General features: G+C 52.7%; 1 protein-coding gene across 5 annotated transcripts in view; it reads left to right on the forward strand.

Moving 5' to 3' along the window:
- Positions 1 to 17,470, forward strand: part of LDLR (low density lipoprotein receptor) — a 43,877-nt gene that overhangs the window by 12,257 nt on the left and 14,150 nt on the right. For 2 of the 5 annotated variants that reach the window (XM_025366453.1, XM_025366454.1), the window contains exons 3-12: positions 1,335 to 1,457; positions 3,810 to 4,190; positions 5,148 to 5,270; positions 5,975 to 6,097; positions 8,544 to 8,663; positions 9,393 to 9,518; positions 11,232 to 11,403; positions 11,489 to 11,716; positions 14,699 to 14,817; positions 15,462 to 15,601. In XM_025366453.1, coding sequence (XP_025222238.1) covers positions 1,335 to 1,457; positions 3,810 to 4,190; positions 5,148 to 5,270; positions 5,975 to 6,097; positions 8,544 to 8,663; positions 9,393 to 9,518; positions 11,232 to 11,403; positions 11,489 to 11,716; positions 14,699 to 14,817; positions 15,462 to 15,601 — 1,655 coding nt within the window. The remainder of the gene's footprint in view (positions 1 to 1,334; positions 1,458 to 3,809; positions 4,191 to 5,147; positions 5,271 to 5,974; positions 6,098 to 8,543; positions 8,664 to 9,392; positions 9,519 to 11,231; positions 11,404 to 11,488; positions 11,717 to 14,698; positions 14,818 to 15,461; positions 15,602 to 17,470) is intronic. The other 3 variants (XM_025366457.1, XM_025366455.1, XM_025366456.1) reach the window with 3 other exon arrangements.

The raw sequence follows: 17,470 nt of genomic DNA on the forward strand, positions 1-17,470 counted from the left end.
TGTAGTCCCAGCTACTTGGGAGGCTGAGGCAGAAAGGCAAAAAGATTCCTTTATAAAGCCCAGGAGTTTGAGGGCCACCTGGGTGACATGGCTAGACCCCATCTCTAAAAAATAAATAATAAATAAATATTTGTTTTTTTTTTTTTGAGACGGAGTCTTAGTCTTGCTGTGTTGCCCAGGCTGGAGTGCAGTGGTGCGATCTTGGCTCACTGCAAGCTCTGCCTCCTGAGTTCATGCCATGCTCCTGCCTCAGCCTCCCAAGTAGCTGGGACTACAGGCGCCTGCTACCATGCCCAGTTAATTTTTTGTATTTTTAGTAGAGACAGCGTTTCACCGTGTTAGCCAGGATGGTCTCAATCTCCTGACCTCGTGATCCACCTGCTTTGGCCTCCCAAAGTGCTGGGATTACAGGCGTGAGCCAATGCGCCCGGCCCATATGTATTTTTTTTTTTAAATGAATGGGAGGCCAGACATGGTGGCTCATGCCTAGAATCCCAGCACTTTGGGAGGCTGAGGTGGGTGGATCACTTGAGGCCATGAGTTTGAGACCAGCCTGGTCAATATGATGAAACTTCATCTCTACTTAAAAAAAAAAAGTGGGATTGGAATTCTCTTCAAAGTTCTGGGGTTTTCCTTTGCAAAGAGAGAATTGGCGAGGCCAGTGGGTCTTTTTTTTTTTTTTTTTTTTTTTGAGACGGAGTCTCGCTCTGTCACCCAGGCTGGAGTGCAGTGGTCGGATCTCAGCTCACTGCAAGCTCCGCCTCCCGGGTTCACGCCATTCTCCTGCCTCAGCCTCCTCAGTAGCTGGGACTACAGGCGCCCGCCACCTCGCCCGGCTAGGTTTTTTTGGTATTTTTTAGTAGAGACGGGGTTTCACCGTGTTAGCCAGGATGGTCTCAATCTCCTGACCTTGTGATCCGCCTGTCTGGGCCTCCCAAAGTGCTGGGATTACAGGCTTGAGCCACCGCGCCCGGCCGTCTTTTTTTTTCTGTCTTGTGACGGAGTCTCACTCTGCCACCCAGGCTGGAGTGCAGTGGTGGGATCTCGGCTCACTGCAACGTCCGCCTCCTGGGTTCAAGTGATTCTCCTGCCTCAGCCTCCCAAGTAGCTGGGACTACAGGCACCCACCACCACGCCCAGCTAATTTGTGTATTTTTAGTCGAGACGGGGTTTCACCATGTTGACATGTTGACCAGGCTGGTCTTGAACCCCTGACCTCAGGTGATCTACCCGCCTTGGCCTCCCAAAGTGCTAGGATTACAGGCGTGAGCCACTGTGCTCAGCCTCAGTGGGTCTTTGCTTTGAGTGACAGGTCAATCCTGTCTCTTCTATAGTGTCTGTCACCTGCAAATCCGGGGACTTCAGCTGCGGGGGCCGTGTCAACCGCTGCATTCCTCAGTTCTGGAGGTGTGATGGCGAAGTGGACTGTGAGAACGGATCAGATGAGCGAGACTGTCGTAAGTGTGGCCCTGCCTTTACTATTGAGCCCATCTGGGTCCTGGGGAGTGGTCTGACTGTCTCTACAGGGTCCTGCTTAAGCTGCAAGGCAGCTGCCCTGAACTGGGCTCCCTCTCTTGGGGGCTCATACCAAGCCTCTTCTGCCCCTCAAATCCCTCCCTGACCAGGAGGCATTACAGACCAGGGATAGTGCCACCTCTTCGGTTTGTCGCGCACAGTCAGGGACACCATCCCTGCCGAGGGCTGGCCACCTGGCACACACACTGGCAAGCCACTGTGATCCCCAGTGGCCGTGATCCCCGTGATCCCGTGATCCCCGCCCCGTGAGGCTGAACACATAGTGACACTTGCTAGCCACGCCTCAATGACCCAGGTAAAGTGAAGGGGAAAAAGCTAGAAAGTTCTGCCAAGGAGGAAGGCCAAGAATCCCAAAGGGAAATGGGCTTTGGAGCTGGGCATCTTCTTGGCTGTCTTAATACAAGTGGCATATCCCAAATCCAAAAACCCGAAATTCAAAGTCTTGAGCACCCAAAATTCTGAAACGTCTTGAGCACTGACATTTAGAAGAAAATGCTTATTGGAGCATTTTGGATTTCGGATTTTTACCATTAAATGTGGAGTCCTAATTAGGAAAAAGCCAGGCTGGTCAAACCAAGGGAAAGCAATAAAAGAAGGCAGATAGAGTCGAGTGCAGAGGCTCACGCCTGTAATCCCAACCCTTTGAGAGGCTGAGGCGGGTGAATCACTTGAGGTCAGGAGTTCAAGACCATCTTGGCCAACATGGTGAAACCCCGTCTCTACTAAAAATACAAAAATTAGCCAGGCATGGTGGTGTGTGCCTGTAATCCCAGCTACTTGGGAGGCTGAGACAGGAGAATCACTTGAACCTGGGAGGCAGAGGTTGCAGTAAGCCAACATCACACCATTGCACTCCAGCCTGGGGGACAAGAGTGAAAATCTATATCAAAAAAAAAAAAAAGGAGCCTGGGCATGGTGGCTCATGCCTGTAATCCCAGCACTTTGGGAGGCCGAGGTGGGTGGATCAGGAGGTCAGGAGATCAAGACCATCCTGGCTAACACGGTGAAACCCCTTCTCTACTAAAAATACAAAAAATTAGCTGGGCGTGGTGGCGGGTGTCTGTAGTCCCAGCTACTCGGGAGGCTGAGGCAGGAGAATGGTGTGAACCCAGGAGGTGGAGCTTGCAGTGAACCAAGATGGCACCACTGCACTCCAGACTGGGCAACACAGCGAGACACCGTCTCAAAAAAAAAAGAAAAAAAAAAGAAGAAGGCAGATAAACTATATAAGTCTGCCTTTCTTCATGGTCCAGAACACATAGCTCTCCTGTGTAAATAACTCCCAATCTTCCTGTGCCCAGGTATCAGCAGACACCTTGGCTGATAGAAAATTGCAGGTTAGCGCACTGCAACCTTGGCATCATAGGGACTGCACAACGCCCTCTTCAGCGCACAGCACAAGCACCATTCTATAAAATCTCCAGCAAGCAGCCGGGCACGGTGGCTCACACCTGTAATCCCAGCACTTTGGGAGGCTGAGGCGGGCTGATCATCTGAGGTCAGGAGTTTGAGACCAGCCTGGCCAAAATCATAAAACCCTGTCCCTACTAAAAATACACAAAAATTATCCAGGCATAGTGGCAGGTGCCTGTAGTCCCAGCTACTTGGAAGACTGAGGCAGGAGAATCGCTTGAACCTGGGAGGTGGAGGTTGCGGTGAGCTAAGACCGTGCCATCACACTCCAGCCTGGGGGACAAGAGTGAGACTTCTTTTCAAAAAATAAAAAACATCCCCAGCAAGCCTTTGTCTCCTGGCAGTCAGCTCCTCCCTTGCTGACCTGCTCATTGCTTTCTTGCAAGGTATTTTCCTACTTTCTCGAATAAATCTGCGTTTCTTTACCTACAGCTGCCTTTTTTTTTTTTTTTTTTTTTTTCTTCAATTTTTTGAGACCGAGTCTCACTCTGTTGCCCAGGCTGGAGTTCAGTGGTGCAGTCTCGGCTCACTGCACCACTGGTCCCAAGCATTTTAGAGAAGTGATACTCAACCCAAAATAAGGACAGGATTCTATAAATGGTGCCACCGTCTTGCAGTTCTCAGTTTAACAGCTTTACACCTATTAACGCACCAGTCCTCAGAGCAGTGCTGGGAGATGTGTACAGATGAGGAAACTGAGGCACTGAGAGGGCAGTGGTTCAGAGTCCATGGTCCCTGACTGCTCCCCAGCCCGCCTCTCCAGGGGCCTGGCGTTTCTGTGGCAGCGTCCCCGGCTATAGAATGAGCTAGTGTTGGGAGACTTCACGGTGACGGTGGTCACGGCCCATCCATCCCTGCAGCCCCCAAGACGTGCTCCCAGGACGAGTTTCGCTGCCACGATGGGAAATGCATCTACCAGCAGTTCGTCTGTGACTCAGACCGGGACTGCTTGGACGGCTCGGACGAGGCCTCCTGCCCGGTGCTTACCTGCGGCCCCGCCAGCTTCCAGTGCAACAGCTCCACCTGCATCCCCCAGCTGTGGGCCTGCGACAACGACCCCGACTGCGAAGATGGCTCGGATGAGTGGCCTCAGCGCTGTCAGGGTCTTGAAGTGCCCAAAAGGGACAGTAGCCCCTGCTCGGCCTTCGAGTTCCACTGTCGAAGTGGCGAGTGCATCCACTCCGGCTGGCGCTGTGATGGAGGCCCCGACTGCAAGGACAAGTCTGACGAGGAGAATTGCCGTAAGGACAGGGGCGGGGCCGGGGGCGGGGCGGGGCCGGGGGCGGGAGCGGGGCGTCCTATCACCTGTCCCTGGGCTCCCCCGGGTGTGGGACTGCTTAGGTGCTGAAGTGGATTTCGAACAACATGCCAAGAAAGTGTTCCCATTTCATGTTTTTTTCTTTCTTTTTTTTTTTTTTGAGGTGGAGTCTCACTCTGATTTTTTTCATCTCTAAATTTCCTGCATCCATGAGGCCCCAGGCGATGGTTCCTGTTGGCTTATTGGGAAGTCACTGTTTGGAAGGTGCTGGTTGTTTTTTGTTGTTTGTTTTTGTTTTGAGACGGAGTTTCGCTCTTGTTGCTCAGGCTGCAGTGCAATGGCGCGATCTCGGCTCACTGCAATCTCTGCTTCCCAGGTATAAGTGATTCTCCTGTCTCAGCCTCCCAAGTAGCTTGGATTACAGGCATGCACCACCACGTCCAGCTATTTTTTGTTGTATTTAGTAGAGATGGGGTTTCACCATGGTAGTCAGGCTGGTCGCAAACTCTTGACCTCAGATGATCCATCTGCCTCAGCCTCCCAAAGTGCTGGGATTACAGGCGTGCACTGCCGCACAGCCTCTTTTTTTTTTTTTTTTTTTTTTTTTTGAGACGGAGTCTCGCTCTGTCACCCAGGCTGGAGTGCAGTGGCCGGATCTCGGCTCACTGCAAGCTTCGCCTCCTGGGTTTACGCCATTCTCCTGCCTCAACCTCCCGAGTAGCTGGGACTACAGGCGCCCGCCACCTTGCCCGGCTAGTTTTTTGTATTTTTTAGTAGAGACGGGGTTTCACCGTGTTAGCCAGGATGGTCTCGATTTCCTGACCTCGTGATCCGCCCGTCTCGGCCTCCCAAAGTGCTGGGATTACAGGCTTGAGCCACTGCGCCCGGCCTCTGGTTGTCTCTTCTTGAGAAAATCAACACACTCTATCCTGTTTTCCAGCTGTGGCCACCTGTCGCCCTGACGAATTCCAGTGCTCTGATGGAACTTGCATCCATGGCAGCCGGCAGTGTGACCGGGAATATGACTGCAAGGACATGAGCGATGAAGTTGGCTGCATTAACGGTGAGCGCTGGCCATCTGCTTTCCCATCCCCCATTCTCCGTGCCTTACTGCTTGCAAATGATTTGTGAAGCCAGAGGGCACTTCCCTGGTCAACTCTGCACCAGCTGTGTGTCTGTGGGCAAGTGACCTGAGTTCCCAGAGCCTCACTTCCTTTTTTTTTAGGTGGAGCCTCGCTCTGTCACCCAGGCTGGAGTAGTGTGGCACAATCACAGCTCACGGCAGCCTCTGCCTCTGGGGTTCCAGTGATTCTCCTGCCTCAGCCTCCCGAGTAGCTGAGATTCAAAGCATATGCCACCATGCCAGGCTAATTTTTTGTATTTTTATTAGAGACAGGGTTACACCATGTTGGCCAGGCTGGTCTTGAACTCCTGTCCTCAGGTGATCCACCTGCCTTGGTCTCCCAAAGTGCTGGGATTACAGGTATGAGCCACCACCCCAGGCCTAATTGTTTTGTATTTTTAGTAGAGATGCGGTTTTACCATATTGCCCAGGCTTGTCTCGAACTCCTGGGCTCAAGCGATCTGCCTGCCTCGGCCTCCCAAAGTGCTGGGATTACAGGCGCAAACCTCTGTGCCGGACGCGCTTTCTTAATGAGTCCATTTGCATGCGTTCTTATGTGAATAAACTATTATATGAATGAGCGCCAAGCAGACTGCAGGTCAGACACACCTGACCTTCCTCCTTCCTCTCTCTGGCTCTCACAGTGACACTCTGCGAGGGGCCCAACAAGTTCAAGTGTCACAGCGGCGAATGCATCAGCCTGGACAAAGTCTGCAACATGGCTAGAGACTGCCGGGACTGGTCAGATGAACCCATCAAGGAGTGTGGTGAGTCAGGGTGCAGGCGGCTTGCAGAGTTTTTGGGGAGCCAGGAATAGAACTGAGAAATGAGTGCTGTAGGGTTTTGGGAACTCCACGCTGCCCACCCTGTGCAAAGGGCTCCTTTTTTTTATTTTGAGACAGTCTCGCACCGTCTCCCAGGCTAGAGCACAATGGCGTGATCGTGGCTCCGTGCAACCTCCACCTACCAGATTCAAGCAATTCTCCTGCCTCAGCCTCCCAAGTAGCTGGGATTACAGGTGAATGCCACCATGCTGTACTGATTTTTGTATTTTTAGTAGAGCCGGGGTATCACCATGTTGGCCGGGCTGGTCTCGAACTCCTGACCTCAAGTGATCCACCCACCTCCTGAAGTGCTGGGATTACAGGCGTGAGCCACCTTGTCCTGGTGAGATTTTGGTTTTTTTTTTCCAACCCTCTGTGGTGGATACTGAAAGACCCTATTAGGATAACCGTACAGTACAGAGAACACAGTGGGAAGTTTTCTCTGTCATATACCAGAGAGGGCCTGGGCACGGTGGCACACTCCTGTAGTCTCAGCTACTCAGAAGGTTGAGGAAGGAGGATCGCTTGGGCCCAGGAGTTGCAGGCTGTAGTGAGCTGTGATCATACCACCACACTTCAATCTGGGCAACAGAGTAAGAGACCCTATCTCTAAAAAAAAGTAAATATTGTGGACACTGTGGGCCATACGGTCTCTGGTGCAGTTTCTCAACATGGCTGTTGGGTGAACACCACCACCCACAGAACGCAAACCAATACATGTGGCTGTGGGCCCAGAAAATGTTATTTATGGACACTGAAATTGGAATTCCGTATAACTGTTTTGTGTCACAAAAATGATTTCCCTTTTTATTTTTATTTTTCTTCTCAAGTATTTAAACATGGAAAAGCCATTTTTAGGTCTGGCGGGATGGTTCACGGCTGTGATCCCAGTACTTTGGGAGGTCGAGGCGGGAAGACCACAAGGTCAGGAGATCGAGACCATCCTGGCTAACATAGTGAAACCCCGTCTCTACTAAAAATATAAAAAATTAGCCAGGCGTGGTGCCGCGCGTCTGTAATCCCAGCTGCTCGGGAGGCTGAGGCAGGAGAATCGCTTGAACGCAGGAAGTGGAGGTTGCAGTGAGCCGAGGTCGCACCACTGCACTCCAGCCTGAGCGACGGAGTGAGAGTCCGCCTCAAACAAAAAAATGTTTGCTCATGCAGGTCTTGAACTCCTGGGCTCAAGCTATCTGCCCGCCTTGGTCTCCCAAAGTTCTGGGATTATAGGCATGAGCTACAGCGCCCAGACTTTTGTTGTTTTATATACATATATTTAAACTGCAGCAAAAAACATGTAATATAAAATTTACCGTCTTAAACCTTAGTAAGTGCACAGTTCTGTGCCATTAGCACATTCACACTGTTGTACAGCATCACAACCACCATCTCCAGAACTCTTTTTTAAAATTTTGTTTGTGATGGAGTCTCACTCTGTCACCCAGGCTGGAGTGCAGTGGTGTGATCTCTGTTCACGGCAACCTCCACCTCCCAGGTTCAAGTTATTCTCCTGCCTCAGCCTCCTGAGTAGCTGGGATTACAGGTGCCCACCACCATGCCTAGCTAAATTTTGAATTTGTAGTAGAGACGGACTGGGTTTCATCATGTTGGCCAGGCTGGTCTCGAACTCCTGACCTCAAGCGATGCTCCCACCTCGGCTTCCCAAAGTGCTGGGAATACAGGCATGAGCCACCGCGCCTGGCCCCAGAAATCTTTTATCTTCCCACACTCTGAAGCTCTGTCCCCATGAAACACTCACTCCCCATCCCGTCCCCAACTCCTGGCACCTACCATTCTACTTTCTGTCTCTATGATGGCTCTAGGGACCTCCTTTGAGTGGAATCAGACAGCATTTTCCTTTTTTAACTGGCTTATTTCACTGAGCCAAGTGTGGTGGCTCACGCCTGTAATCCCAGAAGTTCAGGAGACCAAGGCAGGCAGATCACCTGAGGTCAGGAGTTCGAGACCAGCCTGGCCAAGGTGGTGAAACCCCATCTCTAGTAAAAATACAAAAAAATTAGCTGGTTTTGGTGGTGGGTGCCTGTAGTCACAGCTACTCGGGAGGCTGAGGCAGGAGAATCACTTGAACCCAGGAGGCAGAGGTTGCAGTGAACCGAGATCATGCCATTGCACTCTAGCCTGGGCGACAAGAGTGAAACTCCGTCTAAAAAAAAAAAAAAGAGAGAGAGAGAAACCCCGTCTCTGCTAAAAAATACAAAAAAATTAGTAGTTGGGCATGGTGGCGCATGCCTGTAGTCCCAGCTACTCGGGAGGCTGAGGTATGAGAATCACTTGAACCCGGGAGGTAGAGGTTGTAGTGAGCCAAGATTGGCAGTGAAGGGATGGGTGGGGGCCTGAGAGTGACCAGTCTGTGTCCCCTGGCCCTGCGCAGGGACCAACGAATGCTTGGACAACAACGGTGGCTGTTCCCACATCTGCAACGACCTTAAGATCGGCTACGAATGCCTGTGTCCTGACGGCTTCCAGCTGGTGGCCCAGCGAAGATGCGAAGGTGATTCCCGGGTGGGACTGAGCCCTGGGCCTCCTCTGCACTTCCTGACATGGCGACTAAACCCCTCGTGCCTCAGTTTCCCCATCTGTTAAGTGGGCCTGAAAGCAGTTAGTAGGGCTTCATGAGATTCCACAGACATGGAAAACTATCATTGGCTGGCCAGAGGTTCTTGTCTCTGGGGATTAATAATTAAGAAATTTCAGGCCGGGCATGGTGGCTCACGCCTGTAATCCCAACACTTTGGGAGGCCGAGACGGGCGGATCACCTGAGGTCGGGAGTTCGACACCAGCCTTACCAACATGGAGAAACCCCGTCTCTACTAAAAATACAAAATTAGCTGGGCGTGGTGGCTCACGCCTGTAATCCCAGCTACTCGGGAGGCTGAGGCAGGAGAATCACTTGAACCTGGGAGGCAGAGGTTGCGGTGAGCTGAGATTGTGACATTGCACTCCAGCCTGGGCAACAAGAGTGAAACTCCGTCAAAAAAAAAAAAAAAGAGAAATTTCAGCTGATACGGCTTCACACTCTTGGTTGGGTTCCTGTGGTGAGTGGTGAGGTCACGTCATGGCTGGGGATGACACCTGGCTGTTTCCTTGATTACATCCTTTGAGAGGCCAGGCTGTCCCCTGGCTGCCTTCGAAGATATGGGTTTTGGCCTGGGTCACATTGCTCCGTTTCCAGCCATTGGGGAGGAGTCCCCCCACCAAGCCTCTTTCTCTGCCTCCCAGATATCGATGAGTGTCAGGATCCCGACACCTGCAGCCAGCTCTGCGTGAACCTGGAGGGGAGCTACAAGTGCCAGTGTGAGGAAGGCTTCCAGCTGGACCCCCACACCAAGGCCTGCAAAGCTGTGGGTGAGCATGGGAAGGCGGCGGGTGGGGGCGGCCTCACCCCTTGCAGGCAGAAATGGTGAGGAGTTTCATCATCTGAACTTTGCACAGACTCATATCCCCTGGCCAGGAGGCTGTTTGCTCCCAAGGGCTCTGGCAGCAGAGTCCGCTGCCCTGTTAGGACTTGGGCTTGCCAGGGGCATGACTGCATAAAACCTAGTTTCTAGGAATATCCACTTAACAAAACCCTCAGCCCTGCTGGTGGAACAGGAACCGGCTTTCCTTTCAGGGACAACCTGGGGAGTGATTTCAAGGGGTTAAAGAAGAAAAAATTAGCCAGGTGTGGTGCCGCACACCTGTGGTCCTGGCTACTCTGGAGGCTGAGGCAGGAGGATCGCTTGAGGCTACTCGGGAGGCTGAGGCGGGAGGATGGCTTGAGGCCAGGAGGATTGGTTCATCCTCCCATGTCGGCCTCCGGAGTAGCCAGGACCTCAGGTGCATGCCACCATGCCCAGCTAATTTTCATATTTTTAGTAAAGACAGGGTTTCACCATGTTGGCCAGGCTAGTCTCGAATTCCTGAATCCAAGTGATCCTCCTGCTTTGGCCTCCCAAAGTGCTAGGATTACAGACACCACACCTGGCTATTATTGTTTTTTAGAGACAGGGTCTTGCTCTGTCTTCCAGCCTGTAGTGCAGTGCAGCCTCCATCATAGCTCACTGCGGCCTTGACCTCCTGGGTTCACACGATCCTGCTACCTCAGCCTCTGGAGTAGCTGGGACTACTGGCATATGCCACCATACCTGGGTAATTTTTTTTGTTTGTTTGTTTGTTTGTTTTTGAGACAGAGTCTCAGTCACCCAGGCTGGAATGTGGAATGTAGTGGCACGATCTTGGCTCACTGCAACCTCCACATCTCAGGTTCAAGCAATTCTCCTGCCTCACCCTTCCAAGTAGCTGGGATTACAGGTTCCCATTACCAAATGTGGCTAGTTTGTGTACGTTTAGTAGAGACGGGGTTTCTTTTCTTTTTTTTTTTTTTTTTGAGACGGAGTCTTTGCTCTGTCACCCAGGCTGGAGTGCAGTGGCGCGAACTCAGCTCACTACAAGCTCCGCCTCCCGGGTTCACGCCATTCTCCTGCCTCAGCCTCCCGAGTAGCTGGGACTACAGGCGCCCGCCACCTCGCCCGGCTAGTTTTTTGTACTTTTAGTAGAGACGGGGTTTCACCGTGTTAGCCAGGATGGTCTCGATCTCCTGACCTTGTGATCTGCCCGTCTCGGCCTCCCAAAGTGCTGGGATTACAGGCGTGAGCCACCGCGCCCGGCCAGAGACGGGGTTTCACCACATTGGTCAGGCTGGTCTCAAACTCCTGACATAAAGTGATCCGCCCACCTCAGCCTCCCAAAGTGCTGGGATTACAGGCTTGAGCCACCGTGCCCAGCCAAAGTTTTTTTTTTTTTTTTTTTTTGTGGCAATAAAGTCTCATTGTGTTACCCAGGCTAGCCTTACACTCCCAGAAAAAGTGATCCTCCTCCCTCAGCCTCCCAGAGTGCTGGGATTACAGGTGGGCTCCACTGTGCCTGTTCCTATCAGGAAGTTCTTTTCCACCCTGTTTTTCTGGGTGCCTCCTCTGGCTCAGCTGCACCCTGCAGGGTGACACGAGGGGATGGGGAGGCACTCTCGGTTCCATTGCCGGGTTTCCTCTGCCCCCCTGACCTTGCTCCCCGGGTCCCCAGGCTCCATCGCCTACCTCATCTTCACCAACCGGCACGAGGTCAGGAAGATGACGCTGGACCGGAGTGAGTACACCAGCCTCATCCCCAACCTGAGGAATGTGGTCGCTCTGGACATGGAGGTGGCCAGCAATAGAATCTACTGGTCCGACCTGTCCCAGAGAATGATCTACAGGTGAGCGTCGCCCCTGCCTGCAGCCTTGGCCCACAGATGAGATGAGGGCACCCGGCCCTGACGCCCTCCTCTCCTCCTGCCTCAGCACCCAGCTTGACAGAGCCCACAGCGTCTCCTCCTACGACACCGTCATCAGCAGGGACCTCCAGGCCCCCGACGGGCTGGCTGTGGACTGGATCCACAGCAACATCTACTGGACCGACTCTGTCCTGGGCACTGTCTCCGTTGCGGATACCAAGGGTGTGAAGAGGAAAACGTTATTCAGAGAGAACGGCTCTAAGCCAAGGGCCATCGTGGTGGATCCTGTTCATGGGTGCGTATCTACGACGCTGAGGGGTGCAGAGGGAAGGGAGGGAGCAGGAAGGGGCTTCAGGAACTGGTTAATGGGCTGGGCATCGTGGCTCAAAGTGCCTGTAATCCCAGCACTTTGGGAGGCTGAGGAGGGTGGATCATCTGAGGTCAAGAGTTCAAGACCAGCCGGACCAACGTGGTGAAACCTCATCTCTACTAAAAATACAAAAATTAGCCGGGTGTGGTGACGTGCACCTGTAATCCCAGCTGCTCGGGAGGCTGAGGTGGGAGAATCACTTGAACCCAGGAGGCGGAGGTTGCAGTGAGCCAAGACAGCCCTGCTGCACTCCAGCCTGGGTGACAGAGCGAGACTCCGTCTCAAACGAACAAACAAAAAAAGAACTGGTTAGTGGTTAGTGGTTAGTGGCTAGGCCCCAGAATGGTATCTTCCAAGCCCGTGGCTGACTCAGCAGCTCCTGGGACAAGGCACTCTGACCTGTGTCCCCTGGCAGGAAGCATCGCCCCTGCCGCCTGCCTGGCGTACTCTGTACCTGTCAGGCGACATCTGCCACCTGAGCACGTGAGAGGTGGCACCTCAGTTTCAGTGAGGCGCTGACAAGCCGGGATGCACACCGTCCTCACAGCCACCATCAGGAGGTGAATGTTCGGTCTCGGGCAGAGATCACTGGAGAAGGCACACTTGGTGTCCGGCAGGGGAAAGCAGGGAAGAGAGCATCATTTAGATGGAACAGAACTTGCCTGCGGGGAAAGGTGGGCTCGCGAGGGCCAGCGTCCCTTTTTATTTTTATTTATTTATTTATTTATTTATTATTATTATTTTTTTTTGAGATGGAGTCTCGCTCTGTTGCCCAGGCTGGAGTGCAGTGGCCGGATCTCAGCTCACTGCAAGCTCCGCCTCCCGGGTTTACGCCATTCTCCTGCCTCAGCCTCCCGAGTAGCTGGGACTACAGGCGCCCGCCACCTCGCCCGGCTAGTTTTTTTGTATTTTTTAGTAGAGACGGGGTTTCACCAGGTTAGCCAGGATGGTCTCTATCTCCTGACCTCGTGATCCGCCCGTCTCGGCCTCCCAAAGTGCTGGGATTACAGGCTTGAGCCACAGCGCCCGGCTTATTTATTTTTTTTTGAGACAGAGTCTCGCTTTGTCACCCAGGCTGGAGTGCAGTGGTCCGACCTAGGCTCACTGCAAGCTCCGCCTCCCAAGTTCACGCCATTCTCCTGCCTCAGCCTCCTGAGTAGCTGGGACTACAGGCGCCCGCCACCACCAGCTAATTTTTTGTATTTTTAGTAGAGACGGGGTTTCACTGTGTTAGCCAGGATGGTCTTGATCTCCTGACCTCATGATCTGCCCGCCTCAGCCTCCCAAAGTGTTGGGATTACAGGCGGGAGCCACTGCGCCTGGCCCCCTTTTTATTTTTTATTTTTTGAGGCGGAGTCTTGCTCTGTCGCCCAGGCTAGATTGCAGTGGCAAGATCTTGGCTCACTGCAGACTCCACCTCCCAGGTTCAAGTGATTCTCCTGCCTCAACCTCCCAACTAATTGGGATTAGAAGCATGCACCACCACACCCGGCTAATTTTTTGTATTTTCTTTTTCATTTTTTTTTTTTTTTGAGACGGAGTCTCGCTCTGTCGCCCGGGCTGGAGTGCAGTGGCCGGATCTCAGCTCACTGCAAGCTCCGCCTCCCGGGTTCACGCCATTCTCCTGCCTCAGCCTCCCGAGTAGCTGGGACTACAGGCGCCTGCCACCTCGCCCGGCTAGTTTTTTGTATTTTTTAGTAGAGACGGGGTTTCACTGTGTTAGCCAGGATGGTCTCGATCTCCTGTCCTCGTGATCCGCCTGTCTCGGCCTCCCAAAGTGCTGGGATATTTTTTGTATTTTCAGTAGCGACTGGGTTTCACCATGTTGGCTAGGCTGGTCTTGAATGCCTAGCCTCAAGTAATCCGCCCACCTCAGCCTCCCGAAGAGCGGAGATTACAGGTGTGAGCCACTGTGCCCAACCCAACCCTGGATCTCTTTTAAACAAGACAATGCTCACTGTTGCCACAGAACAATGGGTGGGGTACGTGTGGCCCAGTGTGTTTGGCCACATAACTGCCAGGCCAGCGGGAAAGAGACTCCAGACTGTCTCCACACAGATACAAATGTTGTGTGTGTTGTGTGTGTGTGTTCTGGTCTCATGTTTGTTTTTATCGTTTGTTTGTTTTGAGACAGGGTGTCGCTCTGTCACTGAGGCTGGAGTGCAGTGGCGCAGTCAGAACTCACTGCAGCCTCAAACCACCGGGATCAATCAATTCTCCCACTTCAGCCTCCGACGTAGCTGGAACCACAGGTGCACACCACTGCACCCAGCTAAATTATTTTATTTTTAGTAGAGATGAGGTCTCACTATGTTGTCCAGGCTGGTCTTGATCTCTTAGCCTCAAGCAATCCTCCTGCCTTGGCCTCCCAAAGTGTTGGGATTGCAGGTGCAAGTCATTGTGCGTGGCTTGTGTTCTTATGTTTCTTCCTTTCTTTTTCTTTCGAGGTAGCGTCTCAGTCTGTCACCCAGGCTGGAGTGCAGTGGTGTGATCATAGCTCACTGTAGCCTCAGCTTCCTGGGCTCAAGCAATCCTCCGATTTCAGCCTCCTGGGCCTGGCCAGCATGGTGAAACCCCATCTGTACTAAAAATACAAAAATGTAGCCAGGTGTAGTGGCGCGCGCCTGAAATCCCAGCTACGCGGGAGGCTGAGGCAGGAGAATCGCTTGAACCTGGAAGGTGGAGGTCACAGCGAGCCGAGATCATGCCACAGAACTCCAGCTTGGGCGACAGAGACAGACTCTGTTTCAAAAAAACCCCAAACAAACCATATTTGGAGTTTGGGGTTCCCAGCAGGGCTGTTTCCCAAGCCTGAGCCTGGCTGTTTCTGCCAGAATTCGTTGCACGTGTTGGCTGGGATCCTCCCCCACCCTCCAGCCTCACAGCTATTCTCTGTCCTCCCACCAGCTTCATGTACTGGACTGACTGGGGAACTCCCGCCAAGATCAAGAAAGGGGGCCTGAACGGTGTGGACATCTACTCGCTGGTGACTGAAAACATTCAGTGGCCCAATGGCATCACGCTAGGTATGTTCGCAGGACGGCTGTCCCAGCCAGGGCCGGGCACAGGCTGAAGGACTGACGGGGGTCGCCAGGTGGCTCTGGGACAAGCCCAAGCTGCTCCCTGAAGGTGTCCCTCTTTCTTTTCTTTGTTTTTTTCTTTTTTTGAGATGAGGTCTTGGTCTGTCACCCAGGCTGGAGTGCAGGGGCGCAATCGTAGCTCACTGCAGCCTCCATCTCTCAGACTCAAGTGATCCTCCTGCCTCACCCTCCTGAGTAGCTGAGACTACAGACACGTGCCACCACACAGACTAATTGTATTTTATTTTGGGGAAGAGACAAAGTCTTGTTATGTTGGCCTGGCTGGTCTCAAACTCCAGGGTGCAAGGGTGCCTGCCACCTCCGTCTTCCAAACTGCTAAAATGACAGGCGCGGGCCGCCGTACCCAGCCTCCCTGAGGTTTTTCTGACCTGCAGCTCCCCTACCTGCCTGTTGCAGAGGGCGTCACAGGGGAGGGGTTCAGGCTCACACATGGTTGGAGCTGCCTCTCCAGGTACCTCTGCCGGGTCCCTGGGGGGTTCTTCCTGCCCGGATCAGCGTGGCCAGGCCCGCAGGCCCCTCTGGGACTGGCATCGGCACGTGACCTCTCCTTATCCACTTGTGTGTTCTAGATTTCCCCAGTGGCCGCCTCTACTGGGTTGACTCTAAACTTCACTCCATCTCAAGCATCAACGTCAATGGGGGCAACCGGAAGACCGTCTTGGAGGACGAAAAGAGGCTGGCCCACCCCTTCTCCTTGGCCATCTTTGAGGTGCGGCTTACGTACGAGATGCAAGAACTTAGATGGCAGATAGACACAGACTGTGTAGATCACTCAAGCCAAGACGAATGCGGAAAACTGGTCGTGACTAGGAGGAGGTCTTAGACCTGAGTTATTTCTATTTTCTTTTTTTTTTTTTTGAGACAGAGTTTCGCTCTTGTTGCCCAGGCTAGAATGCAATGGTGTGATCTCAGCTCACCGCAACCTCCACCTCCCAGGTTCAAGCAATTCTCCTGTCTTAGGCTCCCCAATAGTTGGGATTATAGGCATGGACCACCATGCCCGGCTAATTTTGTATTTTTAGTAGAGACAGGGTTTCTCCATGTTGGCCAGGCTGGTCTCGAACTCCTGACCTCAGGTGATCCGCCTGCCTCTGCCTCCCAAAGTGCTGGCTGGGATTACAGGCGTGAGCCACCGCGCCTGGTGCTTTGTATGCTTTTTACTGAGAGCAGTGAAAGGCAGTGATCCTCGGTCACATGTGATCTTGGCTCTCAGGGCACATTTGACGATTTCTAGAGATTTTTTGGTTGTCACAAGTTGATGGGGAAGACTGTTGGCATGTAGTGGGTAGAGGCCAGTGACGTTGCTGAACGCCCAGAACAGAGAAGTAGCAGGCCCTAGATACAGCCACGATGGGGAAACCTGCTCTAAGAAAATGGCATTATTTTGTAACCCCACGTTCCTGGCAGCATGATTACCCAGAGCCAAAAGTGGAGTCCCCCCAGGTCTGTTCGTCCATTTGCATTTTAGTAAAGGAATAGCTGAGGCCGGGTAATTTATAAAGAAAAGAGGTTTAAACTGGGCACGGCAACCTACGCCTATAATCCCAGAACTTTGGGAGGCTGAGGCAGGAGGATCACTTGAGTCCCGGAGTGCGAGACCAGCCTGGCCAACATGACGAAACCCTGTCTCTACAAAAAATACAAAAAGGGCCGGGTGCGGTGGCTCAAGCCTGTAATCCCAGCACTTTGGGAGGCCGAGATGGGCGGATCACGAGGTCAGGCGATCGAGACCATCCTGGCTAACACGGTGAAACCCCATCTCTACTAAAAAATACAAAAAACTAGCCGGGCGAGGTGGCGGGCGCCTGTAGTCCCAGCTACTCCGGAGGCTGAGGCAGGAGAATGGCGTGAACCTGGGAGGCGGAGCTTGCAGTGAGCTGAGATCTGGCCACTGCACTCCAGCCTGGGCGACAGAGCGAGACTCCGTCTCAAAAAAAAAAAAAAAAAAATACAAAAAGTAGCCAGGTGTGGTGGCAGGCACCTGTAATCCCGGGTTCTCCAGAGACCGAGCCATGAGAATTGCTTGATCCCAGGAGTTGGAAGCTGCAGTGAGCCAAGATCATGCCACTGCACTTCAGCCTGGGCGACAGAGTGGGACTCTGTCTCAAAAAAAAAAAAAAGAAAAGAAAAAAAGTTCTGGAAATGGATGGTGGTGATGGTGATACTTGCACAACAGTGTGAATCTGCTTAAGGCCATTGAACTGTGCACTTACAAATAGCTGAGATGGTACATTTTATGTTATGTATATTTTTACCACAATTAAAAACTAGTGGCCGGGCGCGGTGGCTCAAGCCTGTAATCCCAGCACTTTGGGAGGCCGAGACGGGCGGATCACGAGGTCAGGAGATCGAGACCATCCTGGCGAACACCGTGAAACCCCGTCTCTACTAAAAAATACAAAAAAACTAGCCGGGCGAGGTGGCGGGTGCCTGTAGTCCCAGCTACTCGGGAGGCTGAGGCAGGAGAATGGCGTAAACCTGGGAGGCGGAGCTTGCAGTGAGCCGAGATCCGGCCACTGCACTCCAGCCCGGGCTACAGAGCGAGACTCCGTCTCAAAAAAAAAAAAAAAAAAAAAAA

The sequence above is a fragment of the Theropithecus gelada genome, chromosome 19 (genome assembly GCF_003255815.1).
Source record: "Theropithecus gelada isolate Dixy chromosome 19, Tgel_1.0, whole genome shotgun sequence".
In the NCBI taxonomy this organism is placed as follows: domain Eukaryota; kingdom Metazoa; phylum Chordata; class Mammalia; order Primates; family Cercopithecidae; genus Theropithecus; species Theropithecus gelada.